Source organism: Gossypium hirsutum, chromosome A08, assembly GCF_007990345.1.
Source record: "Gossypium hirsutum isolate 1008001.06 chromosome A08, Gossypium_hirsutum_v2.1, whole genome shotgun sequence".
Taxonomy (NCBI): domain Eukaryota; kingdom Viridiplantae; phylum Streptophyta; class Magnoliopsida; order Malvales; family Malvaceae; genus Gossypium; species Gossypium hirsutum.
The window spans coordinates 5,746,834-5,768,166 of NC_053431.1; the positions used below are offsets into that span (position 1 = coordinate 5,746,834).

A 21,333-nucleotide genomic window follows, 5' to 3' on the forward strand; every position below is an offset into this window, starting at 1 on the left:
TTTATTTATTTATTTATTTAAGGAGGGTTCATGACGAGGGCTTCACCGTCAAAAAAGGCAACGGGACCCCACAATCTGATTGCGTCAATGAAATAATTTTATGAATAATTATATTAAATTATTTAATTATTATTTATTAAAATTAAGTTTTTAAAATATTTGATGTATAGTCAATTTTATAAATTTTATACTTTATGTGTTATTATATTAAACTATTTAAACCTCATATAATTTAAATATTTTAATTTTCTATAATCATGTCCAAAAATGACATTTTAACTTTCAATTACGATTTTTATAATACACTAAAATTCACAAACCACATTTTTCTGAACACTAGTTTCAACAAACGTTTTAAAAAAATAGATTTTTAACAATCAAGGTAACAAACCATAAAATAGTACGAAGACAGAGTAATTGTAACATACCTTGTTCGGGTTAAACCGATAACTCGAGAAACGAATATCACATTAGGTACTAAATCACTTAAATATCAAATATATCTTCTTTATACTTATTCAATTCAGGCTACTCAAATCATTTCTAAACATTTACTAACATATTTAATCATCAAAATGTATTAAATTAACATTCAATATATTATATTTTCATTCTTATTACCAAATACCATGTAATTTCTCAACATTGTCATTTAAACATAGCATAAACGCCTTTCGTACATTGTCATTCTGTCTAAAATCATATACTAAAAGAGCTTTGAAACTTTAAGGGTTGATCTGATCCTTGTGAAGAAGTACTTCACATATTTTTAATCTACTTTCTTTCACCTACATGTTTAGATAAACGCATTAAGTTATATAAATAGCCTAGTAAATAGTCAACTAAACTCAATCTTACCATATATATATAATTTAATTAATTTTTAATAATATTTATTCAAATAGTTTCTTCCACTAATATACTTAAACTTTTAATTAATTTCCAAAACATAAAATCATTTAAATAAGCTTTATAACTTAAATAAATTTTAACTTTCTACAATCATGTCCAAAAATGATATTTTAACCTTCAACCACGATATTTATAATAATGGGGAACACTAAAATTTACAAACCACATTTTTCCATAACAATAGTAATTTTTCTAAAGCATTCAACAAACATTTTAAAAAAATAGATCCTTAACAATCAAGGTAGCAAACCTCGAAGTAGTACAAAGACAAAGAGTAATTGTAACAACTCTCTCTCGGGTTAAACCGATAACCCGAGGAATGAATGTCACATTAGGCACTAAGTCACTTAAATATCAAATATATATTTTTTATATTTAATTTTATTCTTATAAAATTCAATTTAGACTTCCCAAATCATTTCCAAACTTTTACTATAATATTTAATCATCAAAATGTATTAGATTAACATCCAAATTATCATATTTTCATTCTTATTACCAAATACCATGTAATTTCCCAGCATTGTCATTTAAGTACTATTTAAACATAGCATAAACACCTAATGAACATGTCATTTCTATGTCCAAAATCATATACCAAAAGAGTTTTGAAACTTCGAGGATTAATATGATCCTCGTGAAGAAGTACTTCTCGTATCTTCAATCAATTTTCTTTCACCTATGTATTTAAACAAATGCATTAAGCTATATGAATAGTTTAGTAAGTACTCAATTGAATTCAATCTTACCATATATATATATAATTTAATTAATTTTTAATAACATTTATTCACACAGTTTCTTTTAGTAATATACTTAAACTTTTAATTAATTTCCAAAACATAAAATCATCTAAATAAACTTTATAACTTATAGTTTTCAATTTAACATATATTATCACTAATTAACTTTTACATTCACATATCAAAACCTTTCTCTCGTTTCACAAATATAACATAAACATTTAATTCACATATGTTATTTAACATGTTCACTTTTATCTTTATTTTCACATATTATTACACATACACATGCACTTTTACTTTCACACATCACTTTTGCAATCTTTAGTGAGTCTTAGAGAAGTTTCAATTAATCAAAACATACGATATTTCAAATCATGCAATATTTCAATAAATTCCAAAGCTCCATGCCAACACAAAACTCTTGGCCTTTAACACAACTCTAGAAACATAGGAAACTCCATTAAACATATTACATAACCCATTTATCCTCTCCTAATCTCCTTTGAACCTCCGCAACACTAGTCTGGTTCCCATTCGAACCCCTTGATCTATCGTAATTTTATACGTCAAATCAAGCTCTTTAAAACACTCGATAAGCTTATTCTCAAGCAATGTACGAGTTTTCTTCTATACTTTTGTTGATTTTTGATATTTAGTATTAATAATTTTTTTTTGCTTAGTTTTACTCCGTTTGAGACCTAAGTTGGCAAAATGATGTCATTGGAAATCTAATGGTGCGTTTGAGTTGGTGTAGGGAAACGATGATGACCAAACCTTGAGGAGAACTACAATGGATATGGGTGTCGCAACATTGAGCCTTCACTACTTCGTAGGTGCAAGACTTCAACATGGAGCAAACTATTGAAGGTTACATGCATTTTCCTTGTGGATCACCTTATTACCTAAACTCTCCTGGGTTCAATCTTTGGAATACTTAGAGTGTTCTATTGTGACACTTATAAATATTACAACTGACCTATCACACTTGCAGCACACCGCTATATTCTAATTGTATTTGTTTTGATTCATAAACTCGGCACACGCACGCCAGGGTGCAACCACCCTAGCCCCTCTTAACCCCAAAATCATTTCATTATCACATATTATATATCATTTAAGCTCATTAAGTCATTTATTCACATAACACTTTATTCATTCATTTTAAATTACATAAGCATATACATAATATTTTCATTTCACACATTCACATATTCGTTTTCGTATAACATACTTGACATATCACATATATCACTTTGTTTGTGTCACATTACTTATTCACTTTGAATTATATAACCACATGCACTACATCCTCACTTTATACATTAACTCACTTTCATATAACACATTGCTTTCATAAAACACTTCACTTAAATATTTATTTCACTCTTTTAGCACACTTCGTAATTTTTTAAGATTTTACAATTTAATCCCTAAATTCATGAAAATCCAATATTTACTTTTATAACACTTAGTATCACTTTTCACTCCATTTAAACCTTTAATCACAATATTTATTTCACAAATCAAAATTTACACTTTTTTACAATTCAGTCATCTCTATAGTAATTTCACTATTCTACATCTATTCACTTATAAAAAATGACAAACAAATAACTTTTCACTTTTTATAATTTAATCCTTAGTTTCATAAAATTCACTAATCACTAAATTATCACTTTATCATTTCTTACATTACTAACATACCTTTAATTACATATTCAATACTAAATTCAATAATCTTAATCATGTCTTATTTAATTATTTCATATTAAAATTTAAATACTCAAATAATCAAATTAAAATAAACTAACTCAAATTCATTTAAGTACTTACCTATTTCTTCACTTGAAATTAATCATTCTCTTCGGTTTCTCAAGCATTCCCTTCACTTTCATCTTCATCTAAGTTGTTTCCATGATTGAAATATTTTCATATCACTCTAGGATATGAAATTAAGTTTGGTTTTAAGGAAAAACTCAAGAAAAATGTATGGGAGGTTTTCCTTTTCTTTCTTTCCTCCCTTTCTTTCTTTCCCTTCTATTTTTGTTGCCCCAAGCTATTGTTGTTTAGCCTCCCAATTGTGTAGAAAATTCTACACTTTTTCCCTTTTCTTTTTCAATTTAGTCCATTTATTCATTATCGAATCAAATTTCAACACTTTTTAACCTCAATTTCCATAAATTTCCGCAAACTTTCCACCTCATCAGCTATGGAATTTTAATATCATCATTATGACTCTAAATATCAATTAAAGTTGGAAAATAACATTTAGGTCTCTCCTCTATGAAATGGGAAAATTGCATTTTAGTACCCATACTTTTCCACTTTATTCAATTTGATCCCTATCTCTATTTGCCAACTCCACACATCAATACATATCCATATCACATTCATAACAATATTTATTCAATTCCACCTCCTTTTCAAAAAATTTCAATTTGCACTTGTAGTCCTTCAACTTTTTTAAAAAATATAATTTGGTCCTTAATAAATTTCATTATTCATACTTTCTCTCCAAATACTTAATTCACCTTTAAAATACTTTTTCTTTTCAAAGGCTAAAGTTTTGGGGAATTACAATAATTTTGTCTAAAATTTCAAATTTCGCCTAGAATCTTAGATAACCTCTTTTTTGTTCAACAACAATCTTAAATAACTTAAGAAAAGATTGTGATAAGATTACATCCTATATTACGACATCTAGACATTGTTCAGGAATGTGAAATTATAAGATGGCCGACACTATCACTATCAGGGGCGAAGCCAGGGGGCTGGCATGGCCCCCGACCCCCCTAAAATGTAAATTTACTCTTTTGGCCCTTAAAATTTTTTAAAATTTTTAAATTAATAAAGGTAAAATTGTACTTTGCCCCCCTAAAATTATAAAAATTTGATTTAATCATTTACAAATTATAAAGATATAAACTATAAAAAATTAAAATTTTATCCAGCCCCCCCTAAATATTTATTCTGGCTTCGCCCTGATCACTATAATTTCCTTCAAGAATAAAACATTACAAGTAATATAAGATTCAATGTAACATTATATTATTGTATAATTAATTATTTTCATTGTGTACCGTGATGTAAATTAAACCATTTTTAATAAATTTTTTGAAGGTGTTATTTGTAAAATGTAATATAATAATTAAAATATGATGTTAAAAAAATTTAATTTGTTATTATTTCTTTCCAATTATTGATGTATCATGAATTTGTTAAACATGATTAAAATTAAAGCGATAATAGTAAATAAAAGAAAAAAGAAATTATGGCAGCAATCATATCTACTTTTCTCATACATGGAGCAGTAAATAATCCCAATATAATAATATTTTTGAGAAAATAAAAACTAACATTATTTGAATAAAAAATTGGAGAACATGCAAGAATTCCAGACTTCGAGCAAATAATTTTTTTTTTAATTTTTAAAATGTCTTATTTTTAAATTTTATTTTTAAAAATTAAAAGCGGCAATACAAATAGACATCATGTTAGTGCTAACATGCAAAATAATAATAACACCATGTGTCATGTTGTTTACAACTTGTTATTTGCTAAAGATAACAACCCATTGTTTTTCTTTTTGGGGGTTAATATAATTTTTTTCCTTAGTGTAACTATTTTTTTATTTACTTTAATTTTTATATTTAATACTTTTTCGTGTACCATATTTTAGATATATTTTAATCATCTATTAAAAAATAGACAAATTAGTCTGTATACGTTAGAAGACTGAGTAAAACCATCACTCAGTTAAAATTGCACCGTTAAAAATTTATTTTGGTGTTTATATATAAGGTATAATAATAAATTTAGCTCTCAAAATTTTTACATTTATTCAATTTAACTCTTACTCTTTTATTAGAAGTAAATTAGAATTTTTTTAAACTAATGAGGCTAAAAAGTTAAAAATACTTTATTTTAAAAAATAACAATATCAACCCATTAAATTCTAATGGTTATAAAATTTAAAAGAAATTTGACCTGTACTCTTTTATTAGGTAAAATTTTTTAATTTTATATCAACCATATCACATAATTCTTGACCACTTTCTTTATCATATTTTCTCAAGTTTCATTTTTTTATATGGAAATAAATAATCATCTCTGTTAAAATGCTAAATATATAATCAATAAATTAGATGTGAAAGTAGCTTGATAAGATGGTAAAATATTGGATGTGGATGAAATATTATAAAATAATAAAGAATTTTTAATATAAGATATCGACGAAGGAGAAGACGATAGTGACGCAAAAAAGAGTGATTCACTTGAGCAAGTGGAGAGTTAGAAGGTACAAGTAATTGAAGAAAGAATTTAAAGTTGTTAAAAGAATGAAAAATTTGACCTTTATTCATTGTTCTTCAAGATATTTATAGAAAAATAGTCTCTTAGCTCACATTAACAATTAAGGAATATGGTGAATATGTGATCGGGTTAGGTAACAAGACTATTATAGGTGTGTTATCATACTTTGAGATGAGAGTATTCTCACCATAAGTGGATGGCCTAATTGCAGGTGATTTATTTGGGTAATGACTAGTTGCGGTGAGAAAGGAAAATTGTGGGGGATGGTGTTTAGATAGCTTCTCATGATACCATGTGTTGAAATTAAATTAAAGTATAATAAGAATAAATGATAATCAATTGGTGATTATTCAAAGAAAAAGTGAAAACCATAATGGAGGAAGCTTAATTGGTATGTTTAGGTGTCGGTCGTCGACTTTATAAATTTAATTTATGATTCTCTACTAACTTAAGCTCATATCTTTGAAACAGTAGTGGAAGTATTTGAAATCCATTTGTAGTTAGAACTAAAGAAATCTGGAAAAGACAAAAGCAACCCTCCCTTTCCCGACACATCGCATCGGTTCTCCACAGCTGTCTACAACTCTCCCCGTCGGAAATTAAATCACACCCACACTTAACAACGCCATTTTCATCAGAGAAATCTAAATATCTCCCCCCCCAACCCCAATTCCTAGGGTTCTCTCTCAACTCCTTGCTTTCCAATTACGTATTGTTAGTGATTTGAAGCTAGTCCGGATCGGGTAACGAACCGGAAGATGATAGACAATTGCTTGGGAGCTCAAAGATCTAGAAAGATCCAGAGAGCTCTCCGTCATTGCAAGGTCACCATCCTCTGCCTCGTCCTCACCCTCGTCGTCCTACGTGGCACTATCGGAGCCGGTAAATTCGGGACTCCGGGCCAGGACCTCGCCGAGATCCGCGACCACCTCTATTCCCGGAAACGTGGCGAGCCGCATCGCGTCCTCGAAGAAGTCCAAACGATTTCCTTAGATAAACACGACGGCGCCGACACCAACGCCGGCAGCAATAACTACAACGAGTTCGACATAAATAAGGTCTTAATCGATGAGGAACCAGACGTCCCGAAACGCGATCCCAACGCGCCCTATTCGCTCGGGCCCAGAATCTCCGATTGGGACGAGCAACGCTCTAGATGGCTTCAAGAAAACCCTAATTACCCGAATTTCATCGGTCCAAACAAGCCGAGGGTTCTCTTAGTCACTGGTTCATCTCCCAAACCTTGTGAGAACCCTGTCGGTGATCATTACTTATTGAAATCGATCAAGAACAAGATCGATTATTGTAGATTACACGGGATCGAGATATTTTACAACATGGCGCTGTTGGATGCTGAAATGGCAGGGTTTTGGGCGAAATTACCGTTGATTCGAAAGCTTTTGCTCTCGCATCCGGAGGTGGAATTCTTGTGGTGGATGGATAGTGACGCCATGTTTACTGATATGGCATTTGAGGTTCCTTGGGAAAGGTATAAAGACTCCAACTTTGTTATGCACGGTTGGAATGAAATGGTTTATGATCAGAAGAATTGGATTGGGCTAAACACTGGGAGTTTTTTGTTGAGGAATGGGCAATGGGCACTTGACATTCTTGATGCTTGGGCTCCAATGGGTCCTAAAGGCAAGATTAGGGAAGAAGCAGGGAAGGTTTTGACCCGGGAGCTTAAGAATAGACCCGTTTTCGAAGCCGATGATCAGTCTGCAATGGTGTATTTGTTGGCTACTCAAAGGGAGAAGTGGGGTGATAAGGTTTACTTAGAGAATTCTTATTATTTGCACGGTTATTGGGGGATCTTGGTTGATAGATATGAGGAAATGATTGAGAATTATCACCCAGGTTTAGGGGATCATCGTTGGCCGTTGGTGACCCACTTTGTGGGGTGCAAACCTTGTGGTAAGTTTGGGGATTACTCGGTGGAGAGGTGCTTGAAGCAAATGGATAGAGCATTCAATTTTGGGGATAATCAGATTCTTCAGATTTATGGGTTCACTCACAAGTCATTGGCTAGTAGAAGGGTTAAGAGAGTACGAAATGAGACGGGTAATCCGCTTGAGGTGAAAGATGAGCTTGGACTGCTTCATCCGGCTTTTAAAGCCGTTAAGGTATCCTCTTCTTGATGATATAGGCTTTGTATGATATCTTCTGCTGTTAAATTATAGGTTACAATATTCAAATGTTGTGTATGCAGTGCGAATTTTGTGTTTACGGTCTGGATAAATAGTATTCTTTTGTTCCTCGTCTTGAAATTATGAGTTCTTTATATGCTTTCCGAATGAAAACTTAGCTCCTTGTTCTTTCCACAGCTATTCATTTTTTTGTAGCTAATAAGCAAACTTGATTCTGTCAATGTTTTAACATGGTGATATATGTTACTGCATTTGTAATTCAATCATTAGTCTGCAATGTTTTCCGATGTTGGGAGCTGGTATACTTTCATACTGCTAGGGTAAGCCAGTGAAACTAGGCCGCTGCAGGTACTCTGTTCTTTGAAACTTTAGCTGGATGAATATATAGTCGGGTTGAAACTTAATTGTTGTGGTTAATTGCTTGTTTTCGTGGTTCAAAAGAAAGTGAGAAACATCTCACTGAATGAGGTAAGCATTGATTATCATTAGTCTCGTTCTCTGTTTCTTGTTTCTTTGATTCGAACTCTTTAGATCCCCATGGAGGAAAAGAGTCGAGGCTTGCTAGGAATAGGATGATAGCGAGCTGCAGTTTCCTGCTTTTATCATTTTAATGGCTGATATTTATGTTGCCCCGATTCTTATTTTTCTTCAAATATCCGTGTCCAATGTTCTTGTCTGACACACATCCGTATATGAGTGCCGGATATGATCTTCAAAATACATGGAAGAACTTAAAATTGTTGGGACATATATTTGACACACTACTAAAAGCTGTCGATACTCATTTACTCCATAACTGAGTTCACTAGTATTGATGAATCTGTTCAGCAATGGATTCATCTTTACAATTACTTTTAAGTATCAATTTTTGACATCTATGTTATATGCTTGTTGAAATATGAATATAGAGATATGATCATTAAAACTTGTGTTAACCACGTACCCATGTCCGAATTTATATTCGACACTTGTTTTCAACTGCAATAGCTCTAGATGTCCTAAACAGGGTTATGAATTTCCTAGACACTTAATGACTAAATTGTAAATTTTTTTACTTAAATAATTAAATTAAAAGCTTACCTATATAAATCCATGATTTACCCCTAAACCAAAACATGTCGGACCAGTCAACCTTCTATAATATGGATAGCACAAAATTTCAATATAATATAATAATAAAAATAGAAACAATAAAAATGGGATTGAACGACTTTTTTTTTCTTAAAAAGGAAAGACTTTATTAACATTTTCTGGATTTTAAAAAAATGGTCTTAAGTAACACCTTATAATTAAATTTGGTAAGTGCACTGGGCCCCGACCTCTCATGACAAACTCGTGGTCTTCTCCCTCTTTGTGGATGGCGTGGGGTTACCAATTTTTGGAAATTTAACCAATAATGGAGCTGTCCATTTTTCATTCTAATGATAAAAATAAATAATAAAAATTATAAATCAGTGCAATTGATTCAATTATTGTTTTTTTTTCGAGTTTTTCGATTTTTATCTATTCACAAGCCATTAATATATGGTTTAACCGATTTAATCAGTTGATTTAGTCTAATTCTAACATCACTGAGATTACTACTCTATTAGTCTCGGAAGATCGATTTTTCTGGTGGCCATGCTTTTGGAGGCTTGTTCCTTCTGATGGGACCTTTCGAGCTCTTTAAGTTCTGTTTGTATTACTTGAGCTTTTTTTACCATTGTTTCAGGTAAGGGCGTTCAGAGATGAATCATGAAATTTGGGGACTCAAAATATAATTTTACCAATTATATTAATTTGTAATTTCGTAAATTTGTAAAGGATTAAAAATATATTTACCATTTTGGGGGCAAGGTTACAACCTTCCCCTTTATCTATGCGTTGGTTTCAGGGTGTTGCAGTAAGTCCATCGCCAAAAAGAGCGAGGGACTCAACCCAAACTCTTATCCATCATGTTTTTGCTTTACCCTAATGCTTGCTCCTCAAGGTTATCGACATAAATCTCCCTCTCTTTGCTTTCATGTTGATCTATGTGTAGAAGGGGGAATTGCTCGTCGCCTTCCTAGGCTAGGATTAAGGTTTTTTGTATCTTTTATGTTCGTTTTTATAATTTATGCTTGAGGTTTATGATTATATTTTTTATAACGTTGTCTCCAATGTTTATTTGTTTTTTTCTTTTGGCTTTTTATCTTTTATGGTATTCAACATTTGCTTATTCATGTTCATGTCTATAACCAAAGAAAGTAAATAAATCTAGATAATTTCTTCAACAACATAATGATACATATAAATATACATACATATATTCATCACACTAAAGGGTAAACTTAATAATTATAACTCTCACATTAACTTATTGCTGCTATAAAAAAAAATTTAAAATTGGTTAACCTGCTAATCGATGTGTGAACTAATTGAACTAGGTTAAAAAATAAATTGAATTGGCAGTTGAATTTATTTTTATAATTTTTTATTTTTAATAATTTATTTACTTTGAATTGATATCGGTTGTTCTGGAAACTAATTGGTCGCATTAGTTCAGAATTGATTCAACTAGAGCTGATCATGGGCTGGGCGGCCCGGCCCGGCCCGAAGGCCCGCCCGAAAAATGAGAGGGTTTGGGTAAAAATATATGCCCGAAAAATGGGCTTGGGCAAAAAAATGAGGCCTGTTTAAAAAACGGTTCGGGCCTCGAGTAAGAGTTTTTTGGCCCGGGCCCGGCCCGGCCCGAATTATATATTAATATATATATTTTTATTTTATTTTTAATTCTTTTAAATTTTTAATATAATTATTTTTTATTATATTATTAATTTGTGTATTGTTTTAGTATTATTTTTATTTGTTTTAATATTTGTTTTTATGTTTTTAAATATATTTGATTTATTATATTTTTAAATTTTTTTATTTAATGAAATAAAAAAATTTAATATGGGCCGGGCCGGGCCGGGCTCGAGCTTAGTAATTTTATTTCGGGCCGGGTTTGGGCACAATTTTAGGCCCATATTTCGGGCCGGGCCTAGTAGACGGGCCTAAAAATTTGTATGGACCCGACCCGAACCCGACCCGGCCCGACCCGACCCATGATCACTTCTAGATTCAACTAGTTTTTTAACTCAATTCAACTAGTCTGTACTATTTCATGGGTTAATTGATTTTCTACCTATCACCAAATTGATACCCCAATCGATTTTTGATCTGATTAGTCGATCTAGTTCAATTTAAATAATATTGAATTTTGACATTTTTATATTTTAAATTCATTTTTATTTTTTTCATATTTTTATTTTAAAAAAATTATAAATTCTTAATTTTTTATTTAAAATATAAAAATAATTTTTAATGGGTAATGACCAAATTAATAAAAAAATGTAAATCTAAAGTTAAAAATATTATTTTACATTTGACATCATTAACTTTAGTGGCAAATTAGACGGAGTGCAAGATTTTTAAAGGGTAAACTACCTATTTAGTCACTGAGTTTACCTATATTTCTATTTTGGTTACTCATTTTAAAATTTTGTTATTTTAGTTAGTATTGTTAGATAATTTGTCAATTTTAGTCACTTTACCCTTAAAATGGGTTTCACCACCAAACATAATACTGATGTGGCCTGCTATAATAATAAAATTAGCCCTTAGTATTTACCCATTTAATTAATTTATTCTTAATTTTTTTTAAAAATAAATTTAACTATTAATATTTACACATTATATAAATTCAGTCATGATTCTAAAAATTAAGAAGTATAAAATAAAATTCAAAAATTTTAAAATTAATAAAAATATACAAAATACTCAAAAAAAAATTAAAAATAGTTTTTACTTCCCACCTTGTGGCTTTGATGGTTCCCACAGCTGTCGCTTGTGCTGCCTTCTTCGTCAACTTTGGTCATTGGATACAACTTGCAAAGTCACAAGTAAAAAACGAAGATGCAAAATTCACACAATAAAAAGGAATTAAAAAGAAAGAGGGAACCTTTCATGGAGCTGCCCAAGGTTACTGCCTATTTTTTTTCTTTATAATTTTCTAGTATTTTATATATTTTTCTAAATTTTAATAATTTTTTAATTTTTATGTTAATTTTTAATTTTAATTTTCTTAATTTTTAAAATCATGACCAAATTAGAATATTGTGTAAATATTAAGGGTTAATTTTGTTATTTTTTTAAATAAAGATCAAATTAACAAAATGGGTAAATATTGAGGACTAATTTTTTTATTATACCAGGTCACTTCAACATTTCGTTGTAATCAAATCCACTTTAACGATAGAGTGACTAAAATTAATAACTTATCTAACGAGAGTAACTAAAATTGACAACTTACAAAATAGAAGTGACTGAAATAACAAATTTTTGAAATGAGTCACCAAAATAGGAACGCGGGTAAACTCAAGTGTACCCATTTTTAAATATAAAAAAAGTTTCAAAATTAAAATTATAAGGACTAAATTTTTAATTTTATAAGAGTACAGGGACTATAACAGATTTAAACCAAAATAAATCACACCGACACATAACGCCATTTTTATCAGAGAATAGAGTATCTAAAATCTCCCCAAAAATCTTTGAAATTTCATTTCCGAGGGTTCTCTCTGGATTCCCTATTTTCCAAATCGGTATTGTTAGGGATTTGACGCTAATCCGGATCGGGTAACGAACCGGAAGATGATAGACAATTGCTTGGGAGCTCAAAGATCTAGAAAGATCCAGAGAACTCTCCGTCATTGCAAGGTCACCATCCTCTGCCTCGTCCTCACCGTCGTCGTCTTACGTGGCACTATCGGAGCCGGTAAATTCGGGACTCCGGGCCAGGACTTCGTCGAGATCCGGGACCACCTCTATTCCCGGAAACAAGGCGAACCGCATCGCGTCCTCAAAGAAGTCCAAACGACGTCGTCAGATAACCACGACGGCGCCGACACCAACGCCGGCACCAATAACTACAACGAGTTCGACATAAATAAGATCTTAATCGACGAGGAACCAGACATCTCGAAACGCGATCCCAACGCGCCCTATTCGCTCGGGCCCAAAATCTCCGATTGGGACGAGCAACGCTCTAGATGGCTGCAAGACAACCCTAATTACCCAAATTTCATCGGTCCAAACAAGCCGAGGGTTCTCTTAGTCACTGGTTCATCTCCCAAACCTTGTGAGAACCCTGTCGGCGATCATTACTTATTGAAATCGATCAAGAACAAGATCGATTATTGTAGATTACACGGGATCGAGATATTTTACAACATGGCGCTGTTGGATGCTGAAATGGCAGGGTTTTGGGCGAAATTGCCGTTGATTCGAAAGCTTTTGCTCTCGCATCCGGAGGTGGAATTCTTGTGGTGGATGGATAGTGACGCCATGTTTACTGATATGGCATTTGAGGTTCCTTGGGAAAGGTATAAAGACTCCAACTTTGTTATGCATGGTTGGAATGAAATGGTTTATGATCAGAAGAATTGGATTGGGCTAAACACTGGGAGTTTTTTGTTGAGGAATGGGCAATGGGCACTTGACATTCTTGATGCTTGGGCTCCAATGGGTCCTAAAGGCAAGATTAGGGAAGAAGCAGGAAAGGTTTTGACCCGGGAGCTTAAGAATAGACCCGTTTTCGAAGCCGATGATCAGTCTGCAATGGTATATTTGTTGGCTACTCAAAGGGAGAAGTGGGGTGATAAGGTTTACTTAGAGAATTCTTATTATTTGCACGGTTATTGGGGGATCTTGGTTGATAGATATGAGGAAATGATTGAGAATTATCACCCAGGTTTAGGGGATCATCGTTGGCCGTTGGTGACCCACTTTGTGGGGTGCAAACCTTGTGGTAAGTTTGGGGATTACTCGGTGGAGAGGTGCTTGAAGCAGATGGATAGAGCATTCAATTTTGGGGATAATCAGATTCTTCAGATTTATGGGTTCACTCACAAGTCATTGGCCAGTAGAAGGGTTAAGAGAGTTCGAAACAAGACCAGTAATCCACTCGAGGTGAAAGATGAGCTTGGATTGCTTCATCCGGCTTTTAAAGCCGTTAAGGTATCCGCATCTTGATGATATAGGCTTTCTATGAGATCTTATGCCTACTAAATGATAGGTTACAATATTCAAATGTTGGGTATGCAGTGGGAATTTTATGATTTAGGTCTGGATAAATAGTATTCTTTTGTTCCTTGCCTTTAAATTATGAGTTGTTAATGCTTTCCGAAGGAGAACTTAGCTCATTGTTTTGTCTTCAGCTATTCATTTTTTTTTTGTAGCTTATAAGCAAAATCCTTTCTGTCAATGTTTTAACACAGTGATACCTTATTGCTCGAATATGTTGCTGCATTTGTAATTCGATCGTTGGTGGTAGCTGGTATACTTTCATACTGCTAGGGTAAGCGAGTGAAACTAGGTCGCTGCAGGTACTCCGTTCTTAGAAAGTTTAGCCGGATGAATATAGTTGGGTTGAAACGATTATCATTAGTCGCGGACTAGTTGCGACGAGGTGCTCTCGCTCTGTTGAATCCACTGTTTTTTGGATTTTTTGAATCATTTGTAATAATTGGATTCGTTCCGATTCTTCAGTACTAGTCTAAACAAAATGTAAGTTTTTTTCAAAAATATTTTTTAAATATTCAAATAAATAAAGATAATGAATACATATAGTATTTTTCAAAAAATAGCTTTTTTTTATATAGTATTTTAAGTTATTTTTATTCCATTATAAAAATAGAATTTAATTATAAATTAAATAAAATATAAAATATAAAATTTTAATTTTAATTCATAGATAAATAAATAAATAAATCTATACATCATCGATTCGTATGGATTTTTAGTTTCTCAATATTTTGCTTGCTCAGCCCGAATTGAATCAACTACAGTAAATTAAATGGGTGAAATCGTAAATTAAGTTGATTTAAATAATTTTTCTCTGATATATATATATATATAGTTGAGAAAATACGAGCTCAATAAAATTGAAGTCCGAGAAACCGATCTAACCCAAGTCGGATATAAATCTCATCAATCATAATAGTCCTTAATAATTAGTATAGTTATATGATATTATTTAAAATATAAATAAATGGTAAAGATTTATTTTATAAATATGTATTTGTAAGTACTTTAATTATTTTATTTAAAAAAATTCTATTAAATATGTATAACTTATGCTTTTATAAGGCAAATTAAAATTGAATATTTATAACATAAAAAATTCAAAATCATTTGAATTTGTTAAAGATCGTCTGGTTCGATCTGAGTCCAAATCTTAAAAAATCTAAATCTGAGGGTGAGTTTAAATGGACGGTATATTTACGTGCAATTAGTATAAAAATAATAGTGACGGTGATATTAAATATTGTAATGATAGTGTAATGTGTGATAAAAAATAAACTAAACATATCGCACCATCCATCCAAACTCATGCTAAGAAAATTGAAGCTTAAACAAATTGTATGAACAAAAAAATCTAACCTAAATTCATCCAATCTAAAAAATTCCAAATCCTACAAGTTATTTTAACTGTTATTCTGGTTGGACCATATATTTTTACTTTGTAGTATTGATGTTTTTTTACCTTCTTTTATTCATAATTTGCCATTGCGTGCTGCAGTTACCAAACACAAACAGGGTTGACCTCAGTCTCTTCCCCTATCAACCAAAACATGTCCGATCAGTCAACCTTCTATGATATAGAATATAGATAGCACCAAATTTTAATAATAATAATAATAATAATAATAATAATAATAGAAACTATAAAAATGAAACGAGATGAGAATTAAAAAAAAATTATAAACATTTTTTGGATTTTAAAAAATGGTTTTAAACAACTTATTAGAATTAAAATATTTATTATTGATTTATCACTTAAATCATTAAGTTTCAGTTTAATTAGATCAATCCGTCATTTTTAACAATAAATAAATATATTAATAATTCATATAAATTAGTAATTTTAAAAATACATATTAAAAATTTATCAACCGGATTAATGATTTTTAATTTTTAACAATTTATAAATGATTTGGTTTATATTTGATTTTACATTATCGGTTTAACCAATGATATTATTGGTTAGTTTGGGCCTACTTTAGATGGATGGTGATTGTAGTGTGATGGAATCTTTTATGTCGTAGTTATAATAATTAATCTTATCTTTACTGTTATTTTTAATTTTACTGAAAGTAAATATACCGCGTACATCACTGAGTTACTACAGAAGGTAAGAAAATCTAAAAGCACGGAAATTAACCAACGACAACATATCTGGATAATTTCTTCAGCAACATATATACACATACATACATATATATACATATATATTCATCACGCCAGAGGGGAAGCTACATAATTCTAACACGTCCACTTATTGCTGCTACATACCTATATCTTACAAATTTTTTTTTAAAAAAAAGGACGTCGGCGAACAACCTTAAAGACGGCAGCGAGTAATGGTGCTGCAACCTCGGGTGTAAGGGTTAGCTTCGGCTCCTGGCCGACAGTTATAATACGAAGCGCCCCTTCGAGAACACGGCACGGTGTCCCTCTGAAGTGCTTTGTAGCTTATGTAAGTGGTGGTTTGCAATATGCGCCTCTTGATCTCGGACCCTATGTCGAACTCATCCTCGTCCACGTTAGCCATGCACTCCGCCGTTGAGTCCTTGCAGCCACCGGACTTGTTCACCGTCGTCGGCACCCAGCTCAAGTGATGCACACCACTTGATTCGGCGGCCAACACGGCGATGATCAGGGTTGTTGTAAGGAGTAAGGAAATGACGAGCAGAAAACCCGAGTGATTAGCCATTTTTTTTTCTTTTTCTTTTCTTTCTTTTGTTTTGGTTTATTAATGTCGGGACAAAACAAGAATGGAGGTGCCAACTTATTTTTAAGGCTACTGGTAAAAAGAGTCGGAAGAATGACATTGGCTATCTCTTTATTTACTATAATGCCACTTTGCTTTCAATGGAGGTAAAAAAAAAAAACCCCTCAATTTTACAGTTTGGTAACTTTATTATTATTATTATTAATGTCACTTTATTTACCTTAGTCAACAGATAAATCTGATTTTTCATCATTCTTTCTTACAAATGAAGAAGACTTTTTATTTATATTTTTCAATTCACCTTATTTTTTTTAGTTTAAAAAACATTTTTTTATCTAAATTCTTTTAAATATTTAATAGTTTCGATCCTTAAATCAATCTATAAACACTTCTGCTTATTATGTTTTTTCTTTGATTAATTTGATACTTATGTTTCGTTTTCATTACACGAAATATTACCTAAGATTGATAATGTTACTTTTTTCATATTGTCCAATAAATATTTGAAATATGATAAATCCGATATTTAATACATGGCAATAATGTTGTCATAACGGCATTATCATCTGAATTTTTTTTTAAATCTAAAAAAATAAATATATATTAAAAAATTTAAAAAAACTTAAAAGTTGGTATTAATTTTCATAAAAATATAAAAACAATTTTTTAATAAAAAATCAAAATTTATATATTTTTTATCAAAATAAAATTCTTTCCTTTTTTTTCTATTTTTTTAATTAAAAGTTTGTATTTTTCATCATTTCAACGATTCCACGAGAATAGACTAATGGTTTGAATTTAAATTATTAAATTTTAAAAGTTTTTATTTTTATTTAAAGCTACACAGTTCAAAAAAAAAAAAAAAGCTTCTATGCAAATGCATTTATCTTCGATTCAATATTTAATTCGAAAATTTTCTTACACAAATTATAACCTTTTCTAAATTTAAATTTTCTATTTGAAAAAATGGTTGCCACAAATTTTAAAAATAAAATATATTTTAAAAAAATCGTAAATTTAAACATAAAATTAAATTATCGATTGAGTTTTACCTCGATTGGCATCAGATTATTACTAATATAGAAGAACGTAGATTCGAGTGCGCTAAAGCCCATTATACTCCTGTTTATGAGTTGGAGAGAAATTATAGATACTTTTAGACATTTTATCAAAAATAATATATATGACTAAAATCTATAATAAAATTATTAAAAGAAAATAAAAATCAAATTCACATTCGAATGTGGCATCCGAATATAAAATAAATAGCATTCTGATACCTAAATAGGTATCCTTTTGAAAAATATTGTACACTTTTTTAAAAGAGTAAATTAATTTTTAGAAATATTTTGTTTTTGTTGAATAAAATTGGTAAACAAAATAGACTCTAAATTTTTAGATAATTGTTTTCTGTAAATATAATATATTTTTAATAATTTTTAAAATTTCAAATTATGTTATTATGATGATGTCATAATATTCGTATGATAAATATTCACTGGACCACAAAAAAAAAAGTAGGCATCGTTTGCCCCAAATATTATTTAGTATAATAAAAACCAAATATAGATACCAAATTGAACAAAAAAATATATAAATAGGTACCAAAATAAATATTGATGCCAAACATATGTACTGAAAAGTATATTTACCCTTCAAAATATTGTAACTTAAAAATGTTCTCATTTTTAATATGATTTAAATTCAGGATTAAATGTGCGTTTGTTTTGCAGAAAATGAATTATAAAAAATGTTTTCTTATGTTTGTTTTATGGAAAATAAATTGATGAATAAAAAAATAATTTTTTTAATTGAAAAGTGTAAAACATTTTCAAAAAAAAAAAAAAAACTCTTTTGTGACTAATATGATTTTTAGATAAAAATCAACTTGAATCTAACCAAATATTATTATATTAATAATAAGTTTTTAATTTTTAATTTTATTTAAAAACATTAAAATTTGATTTCAAATATTATTAAAACAAATATATATTTAATAATATATAATAAGTTATTAATATAATTTATCATTTTCATAAAACTATTCAGTATTACAAATTTATTTTAATAATAAAATTTAACATTAATAATTTTAAATTTTAAGTAATGTTTTTAATATTTTATTGACAATACCAACAAGTGTTGGGTGCAGTGAGAAGGTAAACTGTACTCCCAAGTTAAGTTTAAATTTTGAAGACATTACATTGTTGGAAATGATAACCCCGAAAATAGACAATAAAGTTGAAATATTTTATAAGAAATATTTTAATAATAAATATGGAAAATCATTTGATACACCGCTAATAAAAATTGTTTTAGACTTCTCCACAAATGGGTTGAAAGTTTGACAAGTATTGTAAAAAAAATAATTAAAAATAACTATACAAATAATTGTGACACTCATCACACTCTCAACTTACCCGTGGAGTCTAAAAACTTCATTGACGGTGTATTAAATAATAACCTTAATAAATATATAGATTAGAATTTATAAGTTTTAAAATATAAAAACTTTAACAATATAATAATGGGATTATTTGTTTAAATTTTACTTAGGTTGATTTATCCCTTCCATCTCCAATATTTAAATTTTTTTCTAGAAAATCAATTATTTTCTAAAAATTCCTTTTCGAATTCTTTTTCCTTTTCAAACTATCACAACATGTATCAATTGATGACTTGGCTACTTATTTTCTTAAGAAAAATCAGATAATGTTAAAATTTATGACAAATCCTCCATGGGCAGTTTTTATGTGAAGTGATATTAAGAAATCCTAGTTGAACCAACAACCTTAAATAGTTTGGCTGTCCTAATCCTTTTCACTATTAACAATAATAATGACAAAGAATAATCACAAGGCTTAACCTAACCCACCAATGGAAGAAAAATGATTTTTTTTAGTGATATGGTTTACTCCTTTTTTTATTATTTCTTTGATAAATCTCATTAGTTCAATTGACTCTTTTGCAAGTTCAAAAACCCCTAGATAGCGATTTAGAAAGTTTAGGGTAACCCCTTTTTTTTAAAAAAAGAATTTCTAGGAGAATCTTTTAAACCTAATTCAAGAAAATGATTGAAATGGTGATGTGAAGAAACCCTAATTAAGGGTTTCACACAAGAGATCATCAATTGAAATTTCAGTTTTTACATTCTTTTTAATTACAAAGAATGTACTAGTTTGTGAAATTGAGAACAGAAGAATAGGTTGTGGATAATAATATTTGAGATATCATCTTTTAAAAATATTTGTATGAATAAACAGAATTAGGCGCGGCTCAACATTTTTTTGTAGAGCACTATAAAAGGATTAATCGTTACTATTGACAATGAATACTTAAATTTTAGTGAAAAAATTCAATTTCTTTTATCTATTTTTTATTGATTCTAGGTGTCTAAACAAATAAACATTATTATATTTGCAATTAAATTTATCCAAAAATTGATTTTTTTTGAATAATCTCGTTACAGGTTTTGATTATATTTGTTTTTTTTATACAATATCTAAAATTATACATAACCCCTCCTCAACTCATAAATAGGAGGATAATGTGCTTCAGCGCAGTCAAATCCGCATTCGTCTGCATTGACAATAATATCGATATCAATCGAGCTAATATTCAATCGGTAAAGTTGAATTATTCTATTGGATTCAACCAGTAAAGCTGAATGTGAAATGTTTAGGAACACCAATTTTTTATTTTCAAACTTGTGATGATGTTAACATTAAGCTGATAGATGGTTTGACCAGATTCAGGGTTTGTAGTTTTAAGGATCAATACATGCATTAATGGATGCATTGACTGTGGTCTCAAATAATTATTTTAATCTTATCAAATTCTTGGAAATGATCTTCTTATATTTGAGTTTCAAATATTTATATTAATAAATTTTGTTTAATATCTTTTAATATATTCGCATTTTATATTATCTTCACGTTATTATTTTTCAAAAGGGTTTATTTTTAACATAAAAATATATAAATATTGATATTATAATATTAGGTCTATATAAATTACGAGAATATTTTTATTTTTTATATAGAATCTTATAAAATAATTTAAATATATATATTTTTAAAAAATATATAAACATTTGATGAAACTTGAACTTAGGATAATTTAATTTTAAAAAATTCGATCTTACCATTTCAAATAAAAATTCATTTATTTTTATATTAATTTTAAAAATATAATTTTTACATAATTTATTTTACCCATAAGTGTAGTTATAAGTTTGTGTGAATTTAAATTGGAATAATTTTATTTTATTAGATAGAATTGGCTTTTCTTTTGTAGATTTATGTCCACATTGGATAGAATTTGAGTCGTTTTACTTTTTGGGCCATTTAACCATTGACAACGAGGGTTGTTTCCTCATGCTTTTGGGCTTCAACTAAAACCGAGTTACTTAAGACGTGGGTTA

At 29.8% G+C, this 21,333-nt stretch overlaps 3 protein-coding genes across 3 annotated transcripts; 2 read left to right on the forward strand and 1 right to left on the reverse strand.

The window, feature by feature from the left end:
- The first annotated feature begins 6,308 nt into the window (after nt 1-6,308).
- On the forward strand, nt 6,309-8,290 carry LOC107949705 (xyloglucan 6-xylosyltransferase 2). Its single transcript, XM_016884447.2, has one exon. The coding sequence runs from the start codon at nt 6,728-6,730 to the stop codon at nt 8,105-8,107; it is 1,380 nt and encodes a 459-aa protein (XP_016739936.1). The 5' UTR covers nt 6,309-6,727; the 3' UTR covers nt 8,108-8,290.
- Nucleotides 8,291-12,636: 4,346 nt separating this feature from the next.
- On the forward strand, nt 12,637-14,739 carry LOC107949712 (xyloglucan 6-xylosyltransferase 2). Its single transcript, XM_016884460.2, has 2 exons — nt 12,637-14,134; nt 14,395-14,739. The coding sequence occupies exons 1-2, from the start codon at nt 12,770-12,772 to the stop codon at nt 14,395-14,397; spliced, it is 1,368 nt and encodes a 455-aa protein (XP_016739949.2). The 5' UTR covers nt 12,637-12,769; the 3' UTR covers nt 14,398-14,739.
- Nucleotides 14,740-16,335: 1,596 nt separating this feature from the next.
- LOC107953610 (protein RALF-like 33) lies at nt 16,336-16,959 on the reverse strand. Its single transcript, XM_016888969.2, has one exon. The coding sequence runs from the start codon at nt 16,890-16,892 to the stop codon at nt 16,521-16,523; it is 372 nt and encodes a 123-aa protein (XP_016744458.1). The 5' UTR covers nt 16,893-16,959; the 3' UTR covers nt 16,336-16,520.
- Nucleotides 16,960-21,333: the final 4,374 nt, after the last annotated feature.

What these genes read in the sequence shown, in the direction of transcription:
- LOC107949705 (XM_016884447.2), top strand. Translation starts at nt 6,728, where the DNA reads ATGATAGACAATTGCTTGGGAGCTCAAAGATCTAGAAAGATCCAGAGA.
- LOC107949712 (XM_016884460.2), top strand. Translation starts at nt 12,770, where the DNA reads ATGATAGACAATTGCTTGGGAGCTCAAAGATCTAGAAAGATCCAGAGA.
- LOC107953610 (XM_016888969.2), bottom strand. Translation starts at nt 16,892, where the DNA reads ATGGCTAATCACTCGGGTTTTCTGCTCGTCATTTCCTTACTCCTTACA.